Here is a 27,108-nt window from a genome sequence, read left to right as displayed (position 1 = left end):
AAAACGCGATGAATCCTTCTCTCTGATTTTTTTCTCCCCGAAAGTGAATATATGGAGTTTGGGTTGAGGTTGATGGGGTCCCAGGGGGCTCACGAGGCAGGGGGCGCGCCCTACACCCTCATGGACAGGTTGTGGGCCCCCTGATGCTAATTCTTTCGCCAATATTTTTATTAATTTCAAAACGTGTCTCTGTGGATTTTCAGGTCATTCCACAAACTTTTATTTCTGCACAAAAATAACACCATGACAGTTCTGCTGAAAACTGCGTCAATCCGGGTTAGTTCCATTCAAATCATGCAAGTTAGAGTCCAAAACAAGGGCAAAAGTGTTTGGAAAAGTAGATATGTTAGAGACGCATAACCTCCCCTAAGCTTAAACCTTTGCTTGTCCTGAAGCAATTCAGTTGACAAACTGAAAGTGATAAACAAAAACTTTTACAAACTCTGTTTGATCTTGTTGTTGTCAAGTTTTCGGCAAACATTATGAACTAACCATATTCACAATAACATTTAGGTCTCACATTTAATCATATCAATGGCATAATCAACTAGCGAGCAATAATAATAAATCTCGGATGACAACACTTTCTCAAAACAATCATAATATGATATAACAAGATGGTATCTCGCTAGCCTTTTCTGAGACCGCAAAACATAAATGGAGAGCACCCCTCCAGATCAAGGACTGACTAGACATTGTAATTCATGGTAAAAGAGATCCAGTCATACTCAATGTAAATTAATAGCAATGCATACAAATGACAGCGGTGCTCTCCAACTGGTGCTTTTTAATAAGAGGATGATCGCTCAACATAAAAGTAAATAGATAGGCCCTTCGTAGAGGGGAGCAGGGATTTGCAGAGGTGCGAGAGCTCGAGTTTTGAAACAAAGATAAATAATATTTTGAGTGGCATACTTTCATTGTCAACATAACAACTAAGAGATCTCGATATCTTCCATGCTACATACATTATAGCCGGTTCCCAAACAGAATGGTAAAGTTTATACTCCCCCACCACCAACAAACATCAATCCATGGCTTGTCCGAAACAACGAGTGTCGTCCAACTAACTACAATCCTGGGGGAGTTATGTTTGCAAATATTTTGATTTGATTTGAGCATGGGACTGGGCATCCCGGTTACCGGCCATTTTCTCGTGAATGATGAGCAGAGTCCACTCATCGTGAGAATAACCCACCTAGCATGGAAGTTATAGACAACCCTAGTTGATACATGAGCTATTCGAGCATACAAAACAGAATTTCATTTGAAGGTTTAGAGTTTGGCACATACAAATTTACTTGGAATGGTAGGTAAATACCGCATATAGGAAGGTATGGTGGACTCATATGGAATAACTTTGGGGTTTATGGAAGTGGATGCACAAGCAGTATTCCTGCTTAGTACAAGTGAAGGCTAGAAAGAGACTGGGAAGCGGCCAATTAGAAAGCAACAACAGTCATGAACATGCATTAAGATTAATCAACAATGAGTGCAAGCATGAGTAGGATATAAATCAACATGAACATAAATATCGTGGAGGCTATGTTGATTTTGTTTCAACTACATGCGTGAACATGTGCCAAGTCAAGCCACTCGAATCATTCAAAGGAGGATACCACCCTATCTTACCACATCACAGCCATTTTAATAGCATGTTGGCATGCAAGGTAAACCATTATAAACTCCTAGCTAATTGAGCATGACATGAGCAACTATAATCTCTAATTGTCATTGCAAACATGTTTCATCCATAATAGGCTGAATCAGGAATGATGGACTAATCATATTTACAAAAACAAGATAGGTCGAGTTCATACTAGCTTCTCTCATCTCAATCAGTCCATCATATATCATCATTATTGCCTTTCACTCGCACGACCGAATGGTGTAGATAATAATAGTGCACGTGCATTGGACTAAGCTAGAATCTACAAGCATTTAATTCAAAGGAGAAGACAAGGTAATATGGGCTCTTGGTTAGATCAACAATAATGCGTATGAAAGACACTCAACATTTTCATCGTGGTCTTCTCCTCTCGACCCCCAAAGAAAAGAAAAGAACTAAAACTATTTACACGGGAAAAATCCCAACAAGTAAAAGAAGAACGAGAAATCTTTTTGGGTTTTCTTTTAATATTACTACTACAAGCATGGAAAGTAAACTAGCAAAAGGCTACAACTGTTTTTGTTTTTGTTTTTCTTAAGGTTTTTCAAACACACAAGAAGAAAGCAAGAAAAGAAAATAAACTAGCATGGACAGTACAATGAAAGAGTATGAGCACCGACAACTAGAATGAGTGTGTGAACATGAATGAGTGTGTGAACTTAAGGCTTTTGGCCTAAGTTGGTCTATGCCCATGGATGGAAGCTACTCTCTCTAGTGTACTGAGGAGGGTCCTCAGGGTGCCACTGGTTAGCGATCTCCTCCGGATCCCACTGATAAACAGATAGTCGATATGGGTCAAGTGGTGGCTCAGGCCCAGGCTCTGGGACTTGTGTCAGCCTCCAGTATGCGTAAATGGCCTCGGGCAAGATGAGGTACGTGCCTTAAAGTATGTTAAACAAAGAGGGTGCAGGCAAGGTAATAGTCTCATAGTGAGTTTTATAAAATATCAAATTATACTTAAGCATCTTCTTGTTATTTTTAACAATAAATTCATGTGCTACCATACTCCTATAATCTAGAAAAATAGTGGGCAACAACTTTTCCTCTTTCTCATGATGCCTAATAGGTATCTCAAAGTGTTTAGCAAGGCGTGAAGCAAAGATGCCTCCGAAGATGGGGCCCTTTGTATGGTTTAGACTTAACCGTTTAGCAACAATAGTGCCTAAACTGAAAGTTGTATCATGAAACAAAACATGGTGCAAAATGACAAGGTCAGGAGCACTAAGGTTTCCACTGTTCCCGCAACCAATTAAGCATCTACTAGCAAATATCACAAAGTAACATAGAACGGGAAAATGTATACTAGTAGTTCTTGCATCGGAAACTTTCCTCATTTCCCCTACAACAATTCTATCAATAAATCCATCGACGTCACTAGGATGTGGTTCCTCTATGCTACCCACAAAGGGTATCTTGCAAACCCGACAAAAACGTGGAGTGGCATCTCCTTAACCTCATCATATAAGTGAAAATCCACTGAAGGTGGTGATTTCTTAGCATGGAAGTAAAAAATTTGCATGAAAATATTAGTGAGTAGGAGATACTATTCGCGCTGGTTGTGGAGGAAGTCGGTGAGGCCTGCATTCTCAGCCAAGTAATAAAAGTCATCGTAAATTCCGGCAGCCCTTAAGAACGCATCACAAGGCCATTCACACGGCCGGACCTCCGTGGTGCGAGGGAGATTGTATTTGGGCTTTTTATTCTCCTCATTATGCTTATCCTTCGAGCTTTGGCTCGAGGAGCCCCTCAACAATCTCTTCTTCATTTTCTTTCTTGAAGAACAATCCCCCAAAACAGTTTTGTGAATGGAGCTTTGAGCAAGGAGATCGAAAATGGCATCAAGATGAGCTAGAACACGGGTTTGAGCTATGGGAGGATTTTTTTCTGGAGGAAGACGAATTGAGTGGGTGCTGTAATAAGTGGAGGGGGTCCACGTGGGGCCCACGAGGTAGGGGGCGCGCCCCAGGTGGGTGGATGCGCCCTGTGCCCTCGTGGCCAAATGGTAGATCCCCCTGGTGTGTTCTGAGTGCCAGAAATTATATTCTACAAAAAATCATACTTCATTTTCAGGACATTTGGAGAACTTTTATTTTCAGGGTATTTTTTTATTGCATGGATAATTCAGAAATATGACAGAAAATACTATTTTTGCTTTATTTTAACTAAATAACATAAAGTAAAAGGAGGGTACAGAGATTTGTGCTTTCTAACTTCATCCATCTCATGCTCATCAAAAGGAATCCATTAACAAGGTTGATCAAGTCTTGTTAACAAACTTCTTCCGAATAACATAAAACCGGAGAATTTTCGAATAACACTAGGTTACCTCAATGGGGATATGCATGTCCCCAACAATAAGAATATCATATTTCTATTTGACAGTAGGAAGAGGGAATTCAAAACCTCCAATAGTAATCTTGAAATTTTTCCAATAGAATTGATACTATGAACTTGAGGTTGTTTCCTCGGAAAGTGTACCGTATGATCATTACCATTAACATGAAAAGTGACATAGCCTTTGTTGCAATCAATAACAGCCCCTGCAGTATTTAGAAAAGGTCTACCAAGGATGGTCGACATACTGTCGTCCTCGGGAATATTAAGAATAACAAAGTCTGTTAAAATAGTAACATCGCAACCACAACAGGCACATCCTCACAAATACCGACAGGTATAGCAGTTGATTTATCAGCCATTTGCAAAGATATTTCAGTAGGTGTTAACTTATTCAAATCAAGTCTACGATATAAAGAGAGAGGCATAACACTAACACTGGCTCCAAGATCACATAAAGTAGTTTTAACATAGTTTCTTTTAATGGAGCATGGTATAGTTGGTACTCCTAGATCTCCTAGTTTCTTTGGTATTCCACCCTTAGAAGTGTAATTAGCAAGCATGGTGGAAATTTCAACTTCTGGTATCTTTCTTTTATTTGTAACAATGTCGTTCATATACTTAGCATAAGAATTCATTTTAAGCATATCAGTCAAATGCATACGCAAAAAGATAGGTCTAATCATTTCAGCCAAGCGCTCAAAATCCTCATCATCCTTTTTCTTGGATGTCTTAGGAGGAAAATGCATGGGTTTCTAAACCCATGGTTCTCTTTATTTACCGTGTTTCCTAGCAACAAAGTCTCTCTTATCATAACGTTGATTCTTTGATTATGGGTTATCAAGATGAACAGCAGGTTGAATCTCTACATCATTGCTATTGCTAGGTTGAGCATCAACATGAACATCATCGTTAACATTATCACTAGGTTCATGTTCATTACCAGATTGTGTTTCAACATCAGAAACAGAAATTTCATTGGGATTCTTAGGTGCGTCAACAATAGGTTCACTAGAAGCATGCAAAGTCCTATCATTTTTCTTTTTCTTTTTCTTAGAAGGACTAGGTGGATCAACATTAGTTCTCTGAGAATCTTGCTCAACTCTCCTAGGATGGCCCTCGGGATACAAAGGTTCTTGAGTCATTCTACCACCTCTAGTCATAACTCTAACAGCATTATCATTATTCTTACTATTTAATTCATTGAGAAAATCATCTTGTGCTTTAAGTACTTGTTCTACTTGAGTGGTAACCATAGATGCATGTTTACTAATAAGCTTAAGGTCACCTTTAACTCTAGACATATAATCACTCAAGTGTTCAATCATATAAGCATTACGTTTCAGTTGTCTACCAACATAAGCATTGAAATTTTCTTGTTTAACAATAAAATTATCGAACTCATCGAAGCATTGGCTAGCAGACATATAACGAGGGATATCACCTTCATCAAATCTATAGAGAGAATTTACCTTTACTACCTATGTCGGGTTATCAAGACCATGTATTTGTTCAATAGGTGGTAAATTTTTAACATCTTCAGTTTTAATACCTTTTTCTTTCATAGATTCCTTTGCCTCTTGCATATCTTCAGGACTGAGAAATAGAATACCCATTTTCTTTGGAGTTGGCATAGGAGTTGGTTCAGGAAGTGTCCAATCATTATCATTTCTCAATATATTATTCAATAGCAATTCAGCTTGCTCAACAGTTCTTTCCCTGAAAACACAACCAGCGCAACTGTCGAGGTGGTCTCTGGAAGCATCAGTTAGTCCATTATAAAAGATATCAAGTATTTCCTTTTTCTTGAGAGGATGATCAGGCAAAGCATTGAGTAATTGGAGAAGCCTCCCCCAAGCTTGTGGGAGACTCTCTTCTTCAATTTGCACAAAATTATATATTTCCCTTAAGGCAGCTTGTTTCGTATGAGCGGGGAAATATTTTGCAGAGAAGTAGTAAATCATATCCCGGGGACTGCGCACACAACCACGAGCAAGAGAATTAAACCATATTTTAGCATCACCCTTTAATGAGAACGGAAATAACTGAAGGATATAGTAATAATGAATTTTTTCCTCATGAGTGAATAGGGTGGCTATATCATTCAATTTAGTGAGATGTGCCACAGCAGTTTCAAATTCATAACCATCAAAAGGATCAGATTTAATCAAAGTAATTAACTCAGGATCGACAGAGAAACCATAATCCTTATCAGAAATACAGATAGGTGAAGTACAAAAGCAGGGTCATATTTCATTCTAGCATTTAGAGACTTTTCTTTCAGCTTAGCTAACAGTTTCTTAAGATCATATCTATCTTTGCAAGCAAAAAGGTCTCTAGCAGTTTCTTCATCCATAACATAACCCCCAAGCACATATGGCAATTCATATCTAGGGGGAGAATCCTCATCATCACTTTCATCAATATTATCAGTTCCAATAATTTCATTCTCTCTAACCCTAGCAAGTTGTTCATCAAGAAATTCACCTAATGGCACAGTATTATCAAGCATAGAAGTAGTATCATCATAAGCATCATGCATAGCAGAAGTGGCATCATCAATAACATGCGACATCAGAATCAATAGCAGGTGCAGGTGTCGCAAGTTTCCTCAAAATAGAAGTGAATCGAGTGCAGAGCTAGATGGCAGTTCCTTACCTCCCCTCATAATTGAGGGAAAAATCTTGGTTTTTTCATCTTTCAAGTTCCTCATAGTGATCAACAGATATAAATCCCAAGTGACTCAAAGAATAGAGCTATGCTCCCCGGCAACGACGCTAGAAAATAGTCTTGATAACCCACAAGTATAGGGAGTCGCAATAGTTTTCGAGGGTAGAGTATTCAACCCAAATTTATTGATTCGACACAAGGGGAGCCAAAGAATATTCTCAAGCATTAGCAGCTGAGTTGTCAATTCAACCACACCTAAAAGACTTAATATCTGCAGCAAAGTATTTAGTAGCAATGTAGTATGGAAGTAACGGTAATGGTGGCAAAATTAACAGTAGAAGTTTTATGGTAATCGTAACAGTGGCAATGGAAAAGTAACTAAGCAAAGATCAATATGTGAAAAGCTCGTAGGCAATGGATCAATGATGGATAATTATGTCGGATGTGATTCCTCATGCAACATTTATAACATAGGGTGACACAGAACTAGCTCCAGTTCATCAATGTAATTTAGGCATGTATTCCGAATATAGTCATACGTGCTTATTGAAAAGAACTTGCATGACATCTTTTGTCCTACCCTCCCATCGCAGCAGGGTCCTATTGGAAACTAAGGGATATTAAGGCCTCCTTTTAATAGAGTACCAGACCAAAGCATTAGCACTTCATGAATACATGAACTCCTCAAACTACGGTCATCACCGGGAGTGGTCCTGATTATTGTCACTTCGGGGTTGCCGGATCATAACACATAGTAGGTGACTATTGACTTGCAAGATAGGATCAAGAACTCACATATATTCATGAAAACATAATAGGTTCAGATCTGAAATCATGGCACTCGGGCCCTAGTGACAAGCATTAAGCATAGCAAAGTCATAGCAACAGCAGTCTTAGAACATAGTGGATACTAGGGATCAAACCCTAACAAAACTAACTCGATTACATGGTAAATCTCATCCAACCCATCACCGTCCAGCAAGCCTACGATGGGATTACTCACGCGCGGCGGTGAGCATCATGAAATTGGTGATGGAGGATGGTTAATGATGATGATGGCGACGGACTCCCCTCTCTGGAGCCCCGAACGAACTCTAGATCAGCCCTCCCGAGGAAGATTAGGGCTTGGCGGCAGCTCCGTCTCGTAAAACACAATGAATCCTTCTCTCTGAGTTTTTTTTCTCCCTGAAAGTGAATATATGGAGTTGGGGTTGAGGTCGGTGGAGTCCCAGGGGGCCCACAAGGTAGGGAGCATGCCCTGCACCCTTGTGGACAGGGTGTGGGCCCCCTGATGTTGATTCTTTCGCTAATATTTTTTATTAATTCCAAACGTGTCTCCATGGATTTTCAGGTCATTCCGAGAAATTTTATTTATGCACAAAAATAACACCATGGCAGTTCTGCTGAAAACAACGTCAGTCCGGGTTAGTTCCATTCAAAGCATGCAAGTTAGAGTCAAAAACAAGAGCAAAAGTGTTTGGAAAAGTAGATACATTGGAGACGTATCAATGTGAAAAGTGCTTTTCTTAATGGTCCTATTAATGAGTTGGTCTATGTCAAACAACCCCCGGGGTTTGAGGATCCCGAGTTCCCCAATCATGTGTACCAACTCGATAAGGCACTCTATGGCCTTAAACAAGCCCCATGTGTGTGGTATGAGCACCTTACCGAGTTGTTGCAGGAACGTGGGTTTGACATTGGGAAAATCGACCCCAATATTTTTACTAAGAAGGTCAAAGGGGAGTTGTGTGTATGCCAACTATGTGTTGATGATATTATCTTTGGTTCCCCTAAAAAAACCTTTCAATGAGGAATTTGCCACTCTCATGACCTCGAAGTTCAAGATGTCCATGATGGGAGAGTTGAAGTTCTTTCTCGGGTTCGAAATCAAGCAAAGAAGAGAAGGAACCTTCACCAACCAAGCAAAATACATTCAAGACATGCTCAAGAGATTCAAACTAAGTGATGTCAAGCCAGCTTCCACTCCGATGCCCATCAAATGCCAACTTGACATAGATCCCAATGGTAAAGCGGTGGATCAAAAGGTATATCGTTCCATGATTGGCTTCTTGCTTTACCTTTGTGCATCTAGACTGGATATCATGTTGAGTGTGGGAATTTATGCACGGTTTTAAGCCGCACGTAAAGAAAGCCACTATGTAGCAGTCAAGCGAATCTTTCAATATTTTGCTCATACCCCAAACTTTGGCTTATGGTACCCAAGAGGATCCAACTTCAACCGTTTGGGCTATTCAGAATCAGATTGGGTGGGAGACAGAGTGGATAGGAAGTCAATCTTTGGAGGGTGCCAATTTCTTAGTTGCTCTTTGGTGAGTTTATCTTCTAAGAAGCAAAGTTGCATGTCTCTCTCGTCCACCAAAGCGGAGTATGTGGCGGCCGGTAGTTGTTGTGCTCAACTTCTATGGATGAGGCAAACTTTAAAGGATTACGGTGTCACTTGTGATGAAGTGCCTCTTTGGTGTGACAATGAAAGTGCCATCAAGATCTCTCTCGACCCGGTGCAACACTTCAAGACAAAGCATATTGAGATTCGGTATCACTTCATCCGGGGTCACATTAGGCGAGGGGAGATCAAGCTTAAATATGTCAACACTCATGATAACCTTGTAGATATTTTCACGAAGCCCTTGGATGAAGCAAGATTTCGCAAGTTAAGGCATAAGCTAAATATCATTCATTCGAGCAATGTGGCTTGAACCCTTGCACACCCCACCATAATCATCTTGATATCTTGTTTAGGTGTAGGCATGGACATAGGGGGAGTGTTGTTATCTCAATGAACTCTCCCTTCCCCCATTATGCATAAATTGACTCAGCTCTTTCACATTAGCCATTCAAGATGGTACTTGTGCTTCAAAGATGAGTTTTGGTCATGGGCCCAAGGATAATTCTTCACGGTGCCATACCAATTCACTCAAACATAGGTGGCTTCGGCCACCTCCCTCTCCTCTAGAGAGGTTTTGGTTCGTGCTTGTTCCTTGTTGTCTTTTGCCTTCTTGTTGAGTCGTGTTTGTGTTTGAGTTGCCTCGTGTGTGTGCTTGTTTGCGTGTCCGGTCGCTTGAAGATTAACTTGCAAAGACCATGTTTCCCTGTTTTGTCAAAACATGCACTTTCTTGGGTCTACGGTACTACCATGGCAAGCCACGGTACTACCACAGGAGATGTGTTGCCCTGTGCACGCACAGATGCATCCGAGGCACGGTACTACCGCTTCCATCGCGGCAGTAAATTTTTACTACCGTTGGAAGAGCGGTACTACCGCCTTGTGTGCGGTACTTCCGCCCGGGCTATACTACCGCGATAACCCACGGTACTACCGCGCCGTCGCAAGCTGGTGGAGATCAAGAGCGGGCAGGGGGAGTTCCAACTCCCCCATACCCATTCAACTCGTTTTCCCCACTTCGTCTCTCTCTCTCTCTCTCTCCTGCCCAAGAACGGCGCTGGAGGACCTCACCGGATCTGCGTCTCCGGCCGCTCTCCTTGCATTCCGACCGGTGGGATCGATCCCCACCTTGCCCTCTTGCCATGGAGCAAGGTTTCTCCCCTAGTCCTTCTCTTTTTGCCTCATAGTTTTGCTTCTAGGTTTTGGGGAGATGCATGTTGTTCTTGAGATTTTTGGCCAAGTCATTGCAAGAGGAGGGTGTAGGAGAGTGCTAGTGCTGTAGAGATGCTATTTGGTATGTTGCAACACGGTAATTTTGATCAATCGTAGTACCAATCCAAATTTGCCAATGTACCAAGAACCATTCTTGCCAGATTTGAATCCGTGCGGTACTACCGCACCTCCCGTGCGGTACTACCGCTCTGGCTGGATCCGCCTTGTACGTACTACCGCTCCTCTGGAGCGGTACTACCACTCAATGCGCGGAAGTAAAAATTTATTTCTGCTCTAGGCGCGGTACTACCGTGCCATCGTGGTGCAGTACTACTGCAGCTAGAGCAGATGTAAATTTTGACATCCGCCTCATGGTGAGGTTCTACCGTTGACATCTAAACTACCTTGTTGCGACCACCCGATCTTATTTCTACTTGTATCGCTTGTTTTGGCCTTGGTCTTTGCAATGACCCTTCTTGTTCTTCTTGTGTGTTTTGTGTCGTGTGTCATAGGTGGTGGCTCCAATACCCGTCACTCGAATCCCAGCCGCGACACGAGCTCTAAGCGGCTTCACAATCAAGAAGCACCAGAGGGCTCCAATGCCCAATAACGCAATGTCAAGAGGACCACCAACAAGATCAAGGAGCCAGTTCTTGGCATGTACGAGATGCCTCAAGCCGAGTTCATCATTTGAAGGAGGATCAACCCCTATGTGAAACCTCATGAGAATGTCAGAGGGAATGAGTTGTTCTGGACCAAGCAGCAAAATCTCATCTACATCGATGTGATCAAGTCCAAGCACAACATCTATGTCCCAATGCAGTGGATTGATATGAATCATCTGAGGAAGAACCGGGCATACTTTGGTGAGGCAATGGACTTGGTGGAGCAGTTTGGCATTGAAGACTTCATCACTTTCCACATGGACTTTGAGCCGGAGCTTGTGGCACAGTTCTTTGCTTCCGTCCACTTCCACACGGATGGGGAGCAGACTATGACTTGGATGACCAATGGGAAGAGGTTGTCTGCTACTTGGAAGGAATTCATGGAGATGCTGCATGTTCGTGACGAGGGGCTCGATGTGTCCGCGCTCACGGCAACCCCGAGTCTGCCAACAAGAACAAGCTTCAACCGTTCCTTGTGGAGAAGAAGTTACCCAATGGCACGCAATCTTGGGTGCTCAACCCTTTCCTCAATGTCATGCACCGGATCTTCCGCAACACTCTCTTCCCGTGCATTGGTGACAAGGATAAGGTGCATGCTTATCTAGTGGATATGATGCTTCTTTGCGAGGAGGCGCATCGTCAAGTTACCCAACCCATGGACATCTCTCATATCATGTGGGTTGAGCTCCAGTTTGCGGTCTACAATCGCAAAGTTCCCATCTATGGTCCATACCTGCACCTCCTGGTCTCGAAGACTTGGGACAAGATGTATCTGGAGGAAGATTTTTCTGCTCCAAACTGGGTTCGCCACGAGACTATCAAGCTGCGTCAGAAGAACAAGTGGGCACATACCACTACCAGCATTGAGGCTGAGGCTACTAGGATGAATGTGGACGAGGACGAGGTTGAGGAGGAGGAGGCTGAGGACAGTTCTGCGGGGTACGCTCCTCCATCGACTGAGCCCTCTTGGGCTAAGAAGCTGAAGGAAAAGATGAAGACCCTATTCTGCATGCAGGCCAAGGGGCAGTACAGGACCCATGTTGCTTCTAAGGAGAGTCGCCAACATGACAAGAGGATCTTGAGGATGGTAGGCGAGATCGTGGAGAGCGGGTCAGAGAAGAACATCACTCCTAAGGCTGATTGGATGACCAATCAGGGCTATCAGTGGACCGAGTCGGAGGAGGAGTCTATTCCCGCTGCCGAGACCGATGAGGAGCGTGTTGGGTGATCTCTGCAGAGGATGCTACCATCTGTGTTATAGGTGTCCTCTCTGCCTTTTTGGTGTCTCGATGCCAAAGGGGGAGAGAGTGTAGGATTTTCTTTCGTGCCTCTTTGTTTTTGTTTCATTGGACCTTCATTCGTGTTGCTTTGGTTTGTTAGTTTGCGTTTGTGTTAGTGTTGTCTCGGAGACTATCATATGGTGTAAGACATATACACTTAAGCTTATCTTATTATCTTTTATGCTTAGTAGTGTGTGAGCCTATGCTATCTTGTGCCCGTTACTTTATGCTCATATTCATTACCTTGCCTCCATGCTTAGTGTCACTTATATATTGTTGCAAGGAATGCATTGTCTATAAAATATAGGGGGAGTGTTGATCCTAATATGTGTGTTGTGCAATCCAAAGCATATATATAGAGTGCACACATCTAGGGGGAGCATGTCTATATTTTGTAGACGTTGGGTTTGCTTATGTTCATTTTTGTATCCTTATGTGCAAATCCCGTATTGTCATCAATCCACCAAAAAGGGGGAGATTGTAAGGGCATATTTCTCCCTATGTGGTTTTGGTGATTGATGACAATGCATTTGCGTACTAATCGTGTGCATTGAGCATTTCAGATATCTCATGTCTAGGCACAAGACGATTCGTTGCCCCTCGAAGCCTAAGTGAAGACGGTGTTTATCTACGTTTCTTTTTGGTGTATTTGAGTCGTAGGAAAGCCGTACTATTAAGAGGGGGTCCGCGTCGGAAAGGTTAGGGTGAAATCAACACGCACACGTCTGTCCCTTTGCATCACCTTTCCTTTGCTTCTCTGGAGCCCCGACCGTTTATCCATGTCTTTGCAAAATGAAGGACTCCAAGTGGTATTGTTCTGTGGCATGCAGTAGTACCGCAGTGGCCCACGGTAGTACCGGCAAGGGGCGCGGTAGTACTGTGCAATGCGGTAGTACCGCTCCTCAGGTGCGGTAGTACCGTGGCCTCTAGCCCAGCACAGTAACCCGCGCGGAAGTAAGGGCGGATGTAAAAATTTACATCCGCGCCCTACAAGGTAGTACCGCTCCCTGCATGCGGTAGTGCCGTGTCGAATTTTTGCACAGATCGGAACTCAGCAGAAGTAGCCACGGATGTAATTTTATTGGTCCGTGCCTTCCCAGCCTAGTCGAACCCTGTCTTGCGGTAGTACCGCTCCGGCGGTTCTACCACTCATTGTGTCAACGCAACAGGGCCTCGTTTGATCCACTGGAGCGGTAGTACCGCACAACCAAGCGGTAGTACCGCAAGGCCTTGCGGTAGTACCGCAAGTTGATGCGGTAGTACCGCAAGTTGATGAGGTAGTACTGCAAGTTGCGGGCTGAATAAGTGGGTAACGGTTGGATTTTCCCTCTCACTATATAAGGGGGGTCTTCTTCTCTGAGTTGACCACCTCTCCCATCCCCAAGCTCCATTATTGCTCCAAGCTCCATTTTCGCCCGATCTCTCTCCCTAGCCAATCAAACTTGTTGATTCTCTAGGGATTGGTTGAGAAGGCCCTGATCTACACTTCCACCAAGAGAAATTTGATCCCCCCCACTAATCCCTATCTTGTACTCTTGGGTGTTTGAGCACCCTAGACGGTTGAGGTCACCGCGGAGCCATATTCCATTGTGGTGAAGCTTCGTGGTGTCGCTGGAAGTCTGCAATTAAGTTGTGGAGATTGCCCCAACCTTTTTTGTAAAGGTTCAGTCGCCGCCTCCAAGGGCACCAATAATGGAATCACGACATCTCGTATTGTGTGAGGGCGTGAGGAGAATACGGTGGCCCTAGTGGCTTCTTGGGGAGCATTGTGCCTCCACATCTCTCCAACGGAGACGTACTTCCTCTCAAAAGGAAGGAACTTCGGTAACACATCTTCATCTCCACCGACTCCACTTTTGGTTATCTCTCACCTTTACTTGTGCAAGCATATATTCTGTTGTATCCATTGCTTGCTTGTGTGCTTGTTGTTGTTGCATCGTATAGGTTGTTCACCTAGTTGCATATCTAGACAACCTACTTTGATGCAAAGTTTAATTTGGTAAAGAAAAGCTAAAAATTGTTAGTTGCCTATTCACCCCCCCCCTCTAGTCAACTATATCGATCCTTTCAGCAACACTTTGAACATGTCAACGAACTCCAGATTTGGCACCCCCGCACGACTAAGACGTCGGAGGAGGAAACCATACCTACCATCCACGAATCACGAACCCAGCACACCATCCATCATCTTCTAAATTCCATTGATGCGGACCATAATCTGCATCCCCTCCTGGACTACGTCCCAAGCTCCGCGTTGACGCTGGAGCAAACGTCATCGCAACTGCAGAGCTCCAGGACACAGGTCCACCACGAGGATGCTGCCGCCACGCCATCCTTACTTGAACATACTGGTTTTCCAATCCATTCACAACCATAGGACCGATCGGCTTGTCGGGGAAGGATCTGAAGAATTTTTATTCAGCACCGCCATCGCTGCCGCCGAAGCAAGACGACAGACAACCTAAAAACCTAGACTATGAAGGCCTAAAAAAATCCACACGCATGAATCCAGCGACCCTCCTCACCACCAACCACTGGTGGATCTACGTTGTAGCCGAATGGTCCATGGCCCGCCCAATTTTCAAGCAAAATTATAGAAATTTACCTTGGCCCCAACCCATGAATACACAACGCTACAACGGAGCAGCCTAGATTTGGCATCAAATTCAGCCTGGCATGTCCAGTTTTTTTAGCTCCGCCACTGTCACCAACGACCGAGGTCTTTGACGGAGGAGAGCCGCCAAAGGACTGCAGCGGAAGGTGATGCCCTGGCGGCTGCCGCGAGACCGCCTGGTCTTTCTTCCTGCAGATATAAAATTATTTCATGGAAAAAGAGTTGATGAACCGTAAACCAGCTCATACCTGGTACTTCCTCCGTAATCTAATATAAGAGCGCTTAGAATAGTGAAATAATGATCTAAACACTCTTATACTCCCTCTGTTTTTATTTACTCCGCATATTAGAGTTGACTGAGGTGAAATTTTATAAAATTTGACAAAATTTATATAAAAGAATATAAATATTTAGCATAACAAATCTATATGATGTGGAAGTACATTCAATAACGAATCTAATGGTATTGATTTGTTATTGTATTCCCTCCGTCTCAAAATAAGTGTCTCAACTTTGTACTAGCTGTAGTACAAATTTGTACTAAGCTCAAGACACTTATTTTGGGACGGAGGGAGTATATATTTGTCTATAAACTTTGTCAAAGTTTCTAAAGCTTGACTTTGATCAAAACTAATATACGAAGTAAATAAAAACGGAGGGAGTATTAGTTTATAGAGGAAGTAGTAATTTTCTCTACCGAAACGGTTAATAGCAGAGACAAGTAATTTATTTCAGAATTTCCGGCTATGCGCATTCAGTGAGAGGAGACGTTCCCGTCACGACGAGGTGCCTACGGTGACTTCGTAAATTTCAAGATGATATGCCGGTTCAGTCTTTCAGAGGTGCTCATATGGGTAAGGTGTGCATGTGTGCACGTGTATACGAGCGCTTGCGTCCGCACAGTGTTCAGAAAAAAAGTAATGCCAAAAAAATAAAAAATAAATACAGCACGGAGAAATACGCGGCTAAACGAGCGGGGTAAATTGTCCACTGCTAATCAAAAGCTTATCCTATTATAGGCGAAGGCTCCCCCAAAATGGGCAGATCGACAGCCCGCGATGCAGCCGAGCTCGAAACAGAGCGCGGACACCCAACCGACGAACCAGAGAGAACAAAATAGGCCGGTCTCCTGCCTATAAACACCCGGCGACCTCCGTCGGGAGCTCCGCCATTTTCCTCCCGCGAGCAAAATGGCGCTGAGAGCGCTGCGCCTCTCCGTTGTCGTCGTCGCGGTCGTCGCCCTCTCCGCGCTCCCGCGGCGGGCCGACGCCGCCCCGGGCATCCGGCCAGGGCACAAGGAGGCGGACGTGATCGTCGCGCTGCCGGGGCAGCCTCCGGCCGTGCAGCTGCGGCAGTACTCCGGCTACATCAACGTCAACCGGGCCGCGGGGAAGTCGCTCTTCTACTACTTCGTGGAGGCGCCCGTCGACCCCGCTCACAAGCCGCTCGTCCTCTGGCTCAATGGAGGTAAAAGAACGAACATACATTTCTCCTTCAAACTCTCCCAAGAAAGATGTCCCCGTTCGTGGTCCGGCGGGAATTAATAGGGGAGGAGGAGAATCTAGTACTAGCTGGGATGCTTTCTAACGTGCAATCGGATCAATGCATGTAGCAAGAGTTACGTTCATCGATCGGTTAATTTGATTGACAGGGCCCGGCTGCTCTTCCTTCGGGATTGGAGCGTTCCAGGAGGTTGGCCCCTTCCGTGTCGACACGGAAGGCAGGACGCTCTGCCCGAACCCCTTCTCCTGGACCGCCGGTCAGTCCCCCGCCCTCAACAGCTTGCCGGTCGATGGCATTTCGGTTGTGCTAACAAAATGACCGGCGTGGTGTTGGGTGGTGCAGCGGCGAACCTGTTGTTCCTGGAGAGCCCCGTGGGCGTGGGCTTCTCCTACGCCGTGAACGAGGAGGTGTACAAGACCATGGGGGACAACATGACCGCCATCGACTCGCACATCTTCCTGCTCAGGTGGTTCGACCGCTTCCCCGAGTACAAGGGCCGCGAGTTCTTCATCGTCGGCGAGAGCTACGCCGGCCACTACATCCCCGAGCTGGCCATCACCATCGATGTCCAGAACAAGAACCCCAAGCTCACCCCCATCAACCTCAAAGGAATCTCCGTGAGTACTACCCATCAGAACCAACAGTGGTCAGTCAGGTCGAGATTGATTGAGATGTTGCTGGTGACATAACACGCACGCGTGCCTCTCTCAGATCGGGAACGGCATACTGGAGTTCGCGGAGGAGCAGGCGGAGCTGTACGAGTACCTGTGGCACCGCGCCTTCATATCGGACGCGGCGCACGACACCATCGCCAAGCACTGCAAGGGCCCCGACGACCTCTCCACCGTCTGCCAGGCGGCCAGGGACACCGCCTACGGCAACACCGGCGACATTAGCGCCTTCAACGTCTACGCGCCCACTTGCCACGACAAAAAAGTCAGGCCAACAGACTCCAAGTGCATGGTATGTACTACATGCTACTTGAACTACTGGTTGCTATGAGCGGCAGCTGCACTGAACGGAGTACATGCATTGGTGTGCAGGACATTGCTGGTCCGTGCCTCGCACACTTTGTGGAGGCGTACTTGAACCAGCACCAGGTGCAAACGGCGATCCACGCCAACACGGCGCTCAAGTATCCGTGGGTGGGATGCAGAACCCGGACGTACAACCTGAAACGCTTCGGGGACTCGCCGACGTCGATGCTGCCACACCTCAAGGCCCTGGTCACCACCGGCATCCGCATCTGGCTATTCAGGTCAGCAACACTTCTCTTCAGCCGATCCTATCGGTGTAATCACTAACGAGAGTATTGCTGTGGCGGTACAGCGGCGACTTCGACGCGATGGTCCCGGTGACGGCGACGAAGCGGTCGGTGGAGAAGCTGCAGCTGGGCGTGGAGAAGGACTGGCGGGCGTGGTCGCCGGGGCCGGGCAAGGACGTGGCCGGGTACGTGATCGCGTACAAGGGGCTGGTGCTGGCCACGGTGCGCGGCGCCGGCCACATGGTCACCGTCGACCAGCCGGAGCGGGGGTTCGCGCTCCTCACGTCCTTCCTCCGAGGCGAGCCGCTGCCGTCCGCGGCGCCGCAGACCGACTGAGGCTGGTTGCAGGGCGTGTGCGTGTGTATGATGATGATCGATGGTTGACTTGGCTTGTGCTGCTGCCAGACAGTGGTGGGTGTGGGGAGACTCCTGTACGTACGTAGCCCTTTGGCGCTGACTGACATTATACACACTTGATTGGCTTCTCTCTCCACCCTACTCGTGCACACCCGTAGATTGTTTATTATCATGCACACGGCGGCACCATGGCGACGGCACAGCACATACGTATGCTTCATGGATGACTATAACCTGCGGCCGTTGACACCAGTTTTTGGCATGGAAAAAATCGTAATCAAGATGGCCTTAAATGAAAGAGTGCCCAATATGAAAACATTCCGTATGGTCAAAATGAACAATTTTGATGTTTGACTCACCACCATCCGATCCCATCTCGCGGGCTGAAGATGTGCTCGGAGTGCTAAGATTTGGCATTTGGAGTACTGTTTGACCGATTATTCTACATGGATTTGTCTTCGCCTTGTTGAGGCGATTGATTTTGAATTTTGAATCATCTCAATCCGAAGTCGTATGCAAAAGTTACAACCACAATTGCGCGCTGCAGCAGTGGATGGTCTGATTGACCGGGTTGGAAAATGGTCTGATTGACCACAATTGCGCGCTGCAGCAGTGGATGGTCTGATTGACCACAATTGCGCGTTGCAGTAGTTACAACCACAACCACAACCACAAAAGTTACAACTCCAGACGTCGACGCTATTGTCCGGACAAACAACAGAAGGTTCAATACTAAAGTCGGACGATCCGGGATGGAACGCGGACAATCCTACCAAACTTCCTGGAGTCCGGACATCTGTGCAATAATTAACGTTTTTCTCCGCTGCAAAAGTTAGAAAACAAGAGAAAACCACTCTCAAGATGACCTCGAATCGAAAAACGTTCGACATAAAAGTTTTCCGTCTCGTCGAAACTGCAAAATTGCTCTTGGGAGTATCTCCATCTGATGTCTTATGTGGCTTGTGGGCCCCAAAAATCGAACGGATGTCTTATGCCTACCTAAATCCAAGTTCGGTTAATTTTGGGAGGATTTGGATAGGATTTGGAGTTTTTTCGTGTATGGAAAGTCCAACCGACTCATAATTAGATGCTAGGTGACGGCCGATTAAACAACACAATCGATCTATCATATGCCAATTCAGCGTTAATGCTTTTGCTAGTTGGTTCCATTATCACAAAGCCGCTACCAAAATTGGCCGAAACAAACAAAAAGGAGAAGAAAGAGAAAACAAAAATCATGATCACGTAAGCTCTCGTTGGTTCATTCTTTGTTTACAGTGTCGCGATCCACGAGGCCCTAGAGGCGATCAGGTCAACCTATGGCAGCCCATAGCCGATGCGCGCTTTGACGGGGTCCCTCCCGAGCGTGCAGGATTTTGGGTCTACAAAAGCGCCTGTGGGATAGCTTGCGTACCGCGTTTCCGGTCGGGTCTCCTTCGACGTGAGCTGCAGTGCATCATCACTGATGTTGAGGGTATGTGGTGATGTGTTCGTATGACACACTTTTTGGCGACTCCGCTACTTCGAACGGTCTTCAGTCCCAAGCAGCTACAATCAACGAATGAATTAAGGCTCACGCCATAGGTAGCAGACCAGGATGCCTGGTCCTGAAGGCGCCACTGTCTGCACTCCTATCTAGGTGTAGACGTATGAAACAACTTTTCTTCTCCTTAATAGCCTTTTGAACATCATCATTCCACCAACAGATATCTTTAGCTTCGCTTCTACATCCCGTGGACGCTCCGCACTCCTCTGCAGCCACCTTACGAATGAAGGTCGCCATCTTCATCCACATATTGTTTGCACGACCTCCTTCCTCCCAAGGGCCCTCCTAATGACCCTCTCCTTGAATGCCCGATCTGCCCCCTCCCCCTTGAGCTTCCACCAATTCGTTCTAGCGTATTTGACATGCTTATACCGCTGGATACGAAGCAAAGGATGCAAACAAAAAAAATCGAGCCCAAATATCCAATGTCGTTAAAACTTCCAAAACATGTTAATGGCATGAATGCCGTGATTGGGCGAATCCAACACAACCTAGGCACCACAAGCAAATCCATACACCGAAAGCCCCTAAGCCCAAAAGCAACCATGGCACATGAGAATTCCAAATGCTAGGGCGTAGAATCTGCTTGAGGCAGCAGAGGCTCACCTGGTTTTGACAGTGTAGATCTGTATAGGTCTCCTTACTATCACCATTCTCTTCTTCGCCTCTCAAGATCACATGGCAGCGGCTTTGTTATTTCAGGTGTCAAAATAATGATGTTTGAACATTAATATGGCAATGTCCTTAGAGTGGATTGGGAAGGGATAGGAGCTCACAAGAGGGATTTAAGATGAGGAACCGAAGGGGAAGAAAGAGCAACAGACGCACGGGAAGGGCAGAATTCAATTTTGTTTTGTTGATTTTTTCGCTGAGGTGGCAAATTGGCTGACATGGATGGTTGAATGTTGATTGTTGATATGGGTAGGCTGCATGCTAAGAGAAATAAGGTAGTCAGGAACTCCTATTTAGATATAGTAGATTGCCATGCCGGTAGAGGTAAAAAATCATGTTTTGCCATGTGAGCGTTACAAAATTCGTGGCAGATCTTAGTATATGGTCATGACAACTTATAGGATTTTGATAGCTATATACTCTGAATATAAGGTGCATCAATTTTCATGCAATTCAAACTTGTGTATGTTTGATCAAGATTATAGAAAAAAATATTGACATCTACAATACAAAATAAATAAAACATGCAAATACTTTTCGTGATGGATCTAGGGAAGTTTTGGTACTGTAGATATTGATATTATTTTTCTAAAAACTTGGTTAAACATGCACATGTTTGACTTTTGAAAAAACTAAATACACCTTATATTTTGAAACAAATGAAGTATATGAAATAGCAGTATGTGACAACTTCAATTTTCTAGAGCATGGCAAATTTATTTTTTGCACTGTCAAATAAATGCAATCAGTTTTTGCCGTCCTAATGCCATAATTGCCATGTTTTTGTGTTTTTCAAAACTTCCATTGCGTACTTTTTATACCTAGTTTCCACGAGAGCAAAAAAATAAATCTACTCGCCATGCTATGTTGTACGTCTTAGTCACCTATCCTTTTGCCATCCCAATTGTACATCTGTTGCCACGATTATTCAAAAATGATGTTTTTGCCACGTAAATATGAGCAAACTAAGTTGAAGCTGCCATGCTATGTTGTACATGTTAGTCACATATTTTCCACCCTGATTCTACCTTTGTTGCCACGATGGCATATTTTTTTTTGCCATGTTGTCTTCTAAATACATGGGAACTAAAATCCCATGGAAAATTTTAATATGCATATGCAATGGCAAATTTATTTTCACTATCATAAGATTTTTAATGTGCATTTTGCCATGTCAATTTCTGCCAGTGGAACTTTTTTTTGCCATGTTAGATGAACACATTTATTTTACATATATGACAATTTTATTACATAACCCATGGCAATTTCACTTATAATATCATGGCAAATTTAAATATGAATATGCCATGGTAATTTCCGATTGCAAAACCCACGCTATAGCAAAATGGGCAAGTTTAGTTTGCATTTGCTATGGCAAATTCTTTTTGTCAGTGATAGGATGGCAAAATTAGTTTTTCAATTTGTAAGAAGTCAAATGTTTTTAGTTCCATACCATGTAAACCCATACTATATCAAAGTGAAATGTAAGATGCATTTTTTTGCCATGGCATTTTGCTTTTCTCACTATTAGGGTAGCAAACTAGCTTGCCATGCGAAAACAAAATAAAAAGTTGTCACAGTGTACAAATAAAGTAGGGACTTTTCAAAAATTGCCATGTAGGTAGAGATTTGTTTTTCATTCCGTCTATGCATTATAAAATTTGCCAGATGGGCATTATAGAAATTTATAAATATATGTTCATGTGCGAAAATAGCAAAATAGTTTGCAAAATTGCCATGTGAGTATTAGCAGAAATGCTTTAGTTAGAATATTTTTTCCATGTTTTTTTAGAAATTAAAATGTTGTAAATTTGCATTTGTAAATAAAGAACATCATGGAAAATGATAATGTAGGTAGTTCTACTCGCACGCCAATATTTTCTGGAAAATTTTATTTCCAATAAAAATCATGGCAATTTATTATTGTTCTATTTTATGCCTTGGCATTTCTTGGCTTACCAAATGGCAAATTCCCCCTATACGTCATGGTTTTTGTTTGATTTTGTTATTAGCTATTCGAAATAAGGTCCAAAGTCCAAATACCAGTTTCAACCTTGACAAAGCGTCGCAAGAAAACTTGTTTTGGCCCAAATGGAGGCACGATTTTCAAACATACCATCTTTTAGCGAATAAGGGTGAGGGGTTCGCGCGGTATGTTTTCTCACAATGAACGATTCTTTCGCTCAACCTCCTGGGATGAATGATTTGTTCGTTCTCGGAGCTACCCTGATCGAACATTCCTAGATATCGGGGTCCTATATTATTAGGTACTAGCAAAAGGGTCCATGCGTTGCAACGGGAGAAAATAAATAAATCATAATCTCCAATAACTATGACCACATTTTGTTAACATGTCATCGCATGATTTTAAAATTTTGTTCACAAATGCAAGAAAATGTACCATTTTTAAAATTTATTCACAAATTGAAGCAATGCCACATTTTCGAAAATAGCGTGGTTGTCAAAAAACTTGGCAATTCAAAGAATTATTATGAATGTCAAGAAACACTAAAAAAAACATACTATAATATTCCGATCTACCTCAGTAGTTAATTCTTCAAAATTCACGAAGGTATATTGTCACAAAGACCCACAAACATTACTAGTTAACTACATACCTTTGATCATTCATGAATATTTTTTATATATTTTGTAACATTTTCTTTTGAATTGGCGAACAATTCTAGAATAGACGATCATTTTTTTTGAAATAGGTAGATTTTTTTAAAATTGATGAACATTTTTTGAAATGCATAAACATCTTTTGAATCAGCAAAATTTTACTAATCAAGAAACTCTTTTGTAATTCATGAACTATGTTTCAATTTCTGGATTTTTTTTAAATTCATGCACACTTTTGAATTAGAAAATATTTTGTTCAATTTTTATTAACAATTTTTAATACATAGACTTTTTTAAAAATCATGGACTTTTTTATTTTATAAACATTGTTTTTTAAAATTGGGATTTTTTTTGTATATGCAATTGTTTTAGAAAAATTCCGAGCATTTTTTGAATTCACAAGCAATTAATGTTTTCTTGAACATTTAATTTCAAAAATTTCAGTTTTTTAAATGTCAGAAGTATTTTGAAGTCCCAAATTATTTAAAGTGAAAAAAACAGAAAAGAAAAAGGAAAAGAAAAAAACTGGCCGCCCGCACATGGGTCGGCCCAATCAGGCATGCTGCGTATTCTCCCGCACACAGAGCGCAATATAGGAGGTCTCTACTGCATGGGCCATCCCAGGCGGGGGATTCTCTGTAAAACGTTTTTTTGTCACTTATAGGTGGCATTGGTGGGTAATATTTTGTAACTTTAGGGGCAACTTTAATGACATACCACTAGAAGCACTATTTGCTTTATTATTAGCAAATGTGCTCGTGTATTGCAATGAGGAGTAAAAAGATTTATCTAAGCCGTTATCATTTTGGCTCAATTATAATCCTGACTCGTCATATTGATGGCAAGCACCTACAACCACACTGAGTTAGCGTCTTTGTGATGCTGTTTGACATAAGGAGGCCGCGTCTATAGATTAAGTTTATACAAGAAAGCCTACATGTATCACCATCACATGCAATGGATGGAACACAAATTAAGATTGTATTTGTTGGTTCCACTATGAACGTGCATGACTATCAATGGATAGTTCAGATATCTTCAAAATAAACATTGATGTACTTCTGATGTTTATGAATTTGATAAGTGTATGTACATTCTATAAAAATTGTTTGTGCATTCGCTACAAAAAAAGTGTAGTCTGATGGTAAGTACGCGTGGATTTTGCAAAAAAAAGGTATGTACATAAGGTCTTGTCTCATGAAACATATACAAAGAGAGAATCTGATGCAAGTACAACATGTCCAAGGATTATAATCTTTCCCAATTATTAACGTTCAATTTTACATGTTACAATACGGATTCGCGTCGGTATGAAATAAAGACGGATCATGCACCATTGATTAACATTGTATCCTAAATATAATGTAAAAATATTTTACATGTAAGATAACATCGTATTCAAATTCTACATATATTTTTAATCAAATTCCATATATAACATGTTAAAATTGGAGTTACAGTTTAAAAGATATGGTTAATTGAAAGTATTTTATATTTTTAATAGACTGCGGCGTGATTACCTTAGATATCAAGGGCATTTATGTAAAACTGCAAAAAATACTATTCGATGTGACTCAAATCTGGGTTGCAGGTTAATTAGTGTAAAATATAGGGGGTTTTGTGTAAAATGCAAAAAAGGTTCATTCTAACTTAAGGATGGACCGTGGGTTAATTATCGAAAAAGGCAGGGGGTGTTCTACAAAAGGACGCGAAGGACGACCAGAAGCAATCACTTCTTTATTATTAGGGAGAGATTATTTGGTAGAGATAGATATAATTCGTTACAAAATATTTAAAGTTTATACTTTTTTTCTAAATCAAATTTGCTTAAATTTGCTTAAATTTGATCAGTTTAGAAGAAAAAAATATTGATATCTACAACACCAAATACGCGTAACAAACAAATATATGTCAATTGTAAGAGATTAATTTGATGGTCCATGTGTTAATAATTTTTTTATAAACTTGGTCAAACTTTAACAAGTTTGACTTTGAACAAATCTACTGTTTTATTATTTTTGAATAAGAAAGTTTGATTTTGGATATCCGAAACTTTAATTATTTGGGACGGATCTTTCTCGCAAGATGGAAATGCTGGAGCTAGTATGGTGTTGTGGAATGATGCGGGTGAGATCATTTTTCAGCATGCATGAATCTATTCAATTGCCGGGATGCATTGGAGGCAAAACTGAGTGCATGTATGGCGGGACTGTCTATTGCTATTCATAGGAGTGATCTTCCTATTACCATCGAGATGGATTCCCTTGTGGCGGTCGCCTTAATCAAGAGCCATGAGGTAGACAGATTGGTCTACGCCACCATTGTCAATGAAATTAAGCATTTGAGAGGTTTCTGTAATTCTTGTATTACTCATACAGTTCGTTCCCAAAATAAAGTTAGTGATAGTTTGACTAGTTTTGCTAGATTAGAGGGCAGGACAATTACTTGGTTTGGCTCTGGAGCTCCTATTGTTTTGGAGTTGGCGTTGATTGATTGTAATGATACGTTGATTGAGTAATCGAGAAAGCTAAAATCCCGCTGTCTGGAATTCTGCAACAGATCCGCACGATGTGGATCTCGTCCATTCTCGATCAAATGGCGTTGGCGATCGCGTTCCACTTTCCTGACTTAATCGTTGTAATCACGCATGATTAGTTGACTTCCCAATCATGACTGGGACTTTCCTGACTTAATTGATGTAATCCGTCGTCTACTTTTTTTCCTCTCGAAAATCTTGATGCGAAAAATATAGGTGCTTGGTGTGGGGAATCGAACCCATCACCTCCAGAGTTAATACCCATCACCCTTACCATCTCACCAACTATTAGTTGTTGTCTAAAAGAAGGCAACAAGGTATTTGAACATTTTTACTACTATATGAGCAAAAAAATGAAAGTTTTTCTAGTTCTTTTCTTGAACTTCTCCGATAACCACTACAAGAAATATGTCAACTAGTGACCTTCTGCCAGTGACCCTGAAATAGTTGGTCATAGATCTATGACCATTTGAGACCAATTGGTCAAAAGCTGTCTTGGGGGCTCCAAACCCTAAACCATTGCGACCATTTTGGCCAAAAAGGTCGTAATTTCCTTACACGAAATGGTCATAAAGCAAACAGCGCCGGTCCGCTGCCTTATTTCTAGTTGTTAACGACCAATATAGATGGTCATAACCTTGTAAATTATGGTGGGTTGCGATGACTAGGCGCCATCTCATCAGTTTTGCCTATGTGTCATGTCCATGTGTCAATTTATGCCCTAGGTTGTGAAGCAACCTATATTTCGGTTATTCCAAAAATTCCCAAAAAAATCTCATAAATTGTTTGGATCATCTCTTCATCAAATATGTCAAAAACATTCCTTGCCTAGTTCAAAAATAATTCAACAATATTCATTTTCCTATTCTGTTCAGAGTAGCACTTTGTGAAGGAAGTGTTATTTATATATTCTTGATTTGCCTAAAAATTTGTGAAGACATTCTTCTTAGTATATGATCATCCTCAACCAAAACTCACGCCCATTGACCATGTGCATTTCCTGTACCGCTAATCAAACACTTGGCTGCTAATTCATGTTCAAGCATAGTTCGGTCTCCTCATGAGAATCTTATGTTATAATTTTCTTCCTAGCACCTACCTGGGGAGTGCCCAACCCACTAGACATTCCTAGTCTGCCCAGAATGCATGGCAACACTATGGTCACGCGGTGACCACATGACGGGCATGCGAGCTTACGCGCTCTACAGTTGGGACCCTCGGCCACCGTCCAAACCTCGATGTATCGCCACCAAACCATGTATTTCTGATTTAATAGGTACTTATGTACTTAGAAATGATTTTTTGAAAAAATAAAGAGCAAACTATGAGGCACCTGCAGTTCAAATTTGACCCACTTCCTCCTGAATCAGCGGGAATTTGTCTTTTTCCCCGGAGGTGGATCAAAACTTTTGACACCCAACCATTTTGTCAATTGTGCATTAAATATGGCCTAGTATTTTATAAAATTGATTAGGTCCAATTTTGCAACAAATATATGGTAGGTCCTTCACAAAAAAACTCATTCCGGGCACTCGGAAAATGGAAAATGTATTTTTCATCCAAAGAAAATGAAACTCCCTTAAGCAACATTGTTTGGAATCCAAGCTTGTGCACAATATGATATCATTTGAACAAACTATGCCATGAATGTGGCCATAAGATTGATCATTTGGCTTGAAAGCCATGAATCTTCATGCATGATAGCTCATTTTTGAGAACAGTTTTTTAAAATAATTTCTATATTACAAGTTTATTATTTT

The 27,108-nt window shown here is 42.6% G+C and overlaps 1 protein-coding gene across 1 annotated transcript; it reads left to right on the top strand.

Moving 5' to 3' along the window:
* The first annotated feature begins 15,911 nt into the window (after positions 1 to 15,911).
* On the top strand, positions 15,912 to 18,108 carry LOC119293866 (serine carboxypeptidase 1-like). The gene is made up of 6 exons (XM_037572206.1): positions 15,912 to 16,315; positions 16,500 to 16,607; positions 16,694 to 16,968; positions 17,063 to 17,314; positions 17,395 to 17,609; positions 17,681 to 18,108. The coding sequence occupies exons 1-6, from the start codon at positions 16,039 to 16,041 to the stop codon at positions 17,949 to 17,951; spliced, it is 1,398 nt and encodes a 465-aa protein (XP_037428103.1). The 5' UTR covers positions 15,912 to 16,038; the 3' UTR covers positions 17,952 to 18,108.
* Positions 18,109 to 27,108: the final 9,000 nt, after the last annotated feature.

This window comes from Triticum dicoccoides, chromosome 4B (genome assembly GCF_002162155.2).
Source record: "Triticum dicoccoides isolate Atlit2015 ecotype Zavitan chromosome 4B, WEW_v2.0, whole genome shotgun sequence".
NCBI classification, from domain to species: Eukaryota; Viridiplantae; Streptophyta; class Magnoliopsida; order Poales; family Poaceae; genus Triticum; species Triticum dicoccoides.
Note: the sequence above shows the minus strand (reverse complement) of the source record. Positions and strands in the feature narration are given on the sequence as shown.

Bases quoted from the DNA above. Each gene is read 5' to 3' on its own strand.
- LOC119293866 (XM_037572206.1), top strand. From the start codon at position 16,039: ATGGCGCTGAGAGCGCTGCGCCTCTCCGTTGTCGTCGTCGCGGTCGTC. The intron at 16,608-16,693 runs GTCAGTCCCCCG...TGGGTGGTGCAG, and splicing joins CCCCTTCTCCTGGACCGCCG to CGGCGAACCTGTTGTTCCTG. The intron at 17,315-17,394 runs GTATGTACTACA...ATTGGTGTGCAG, and splicing joins CAACAGACTCCAAGTGCATG to GACATTGCTGGTCCGTGCCT.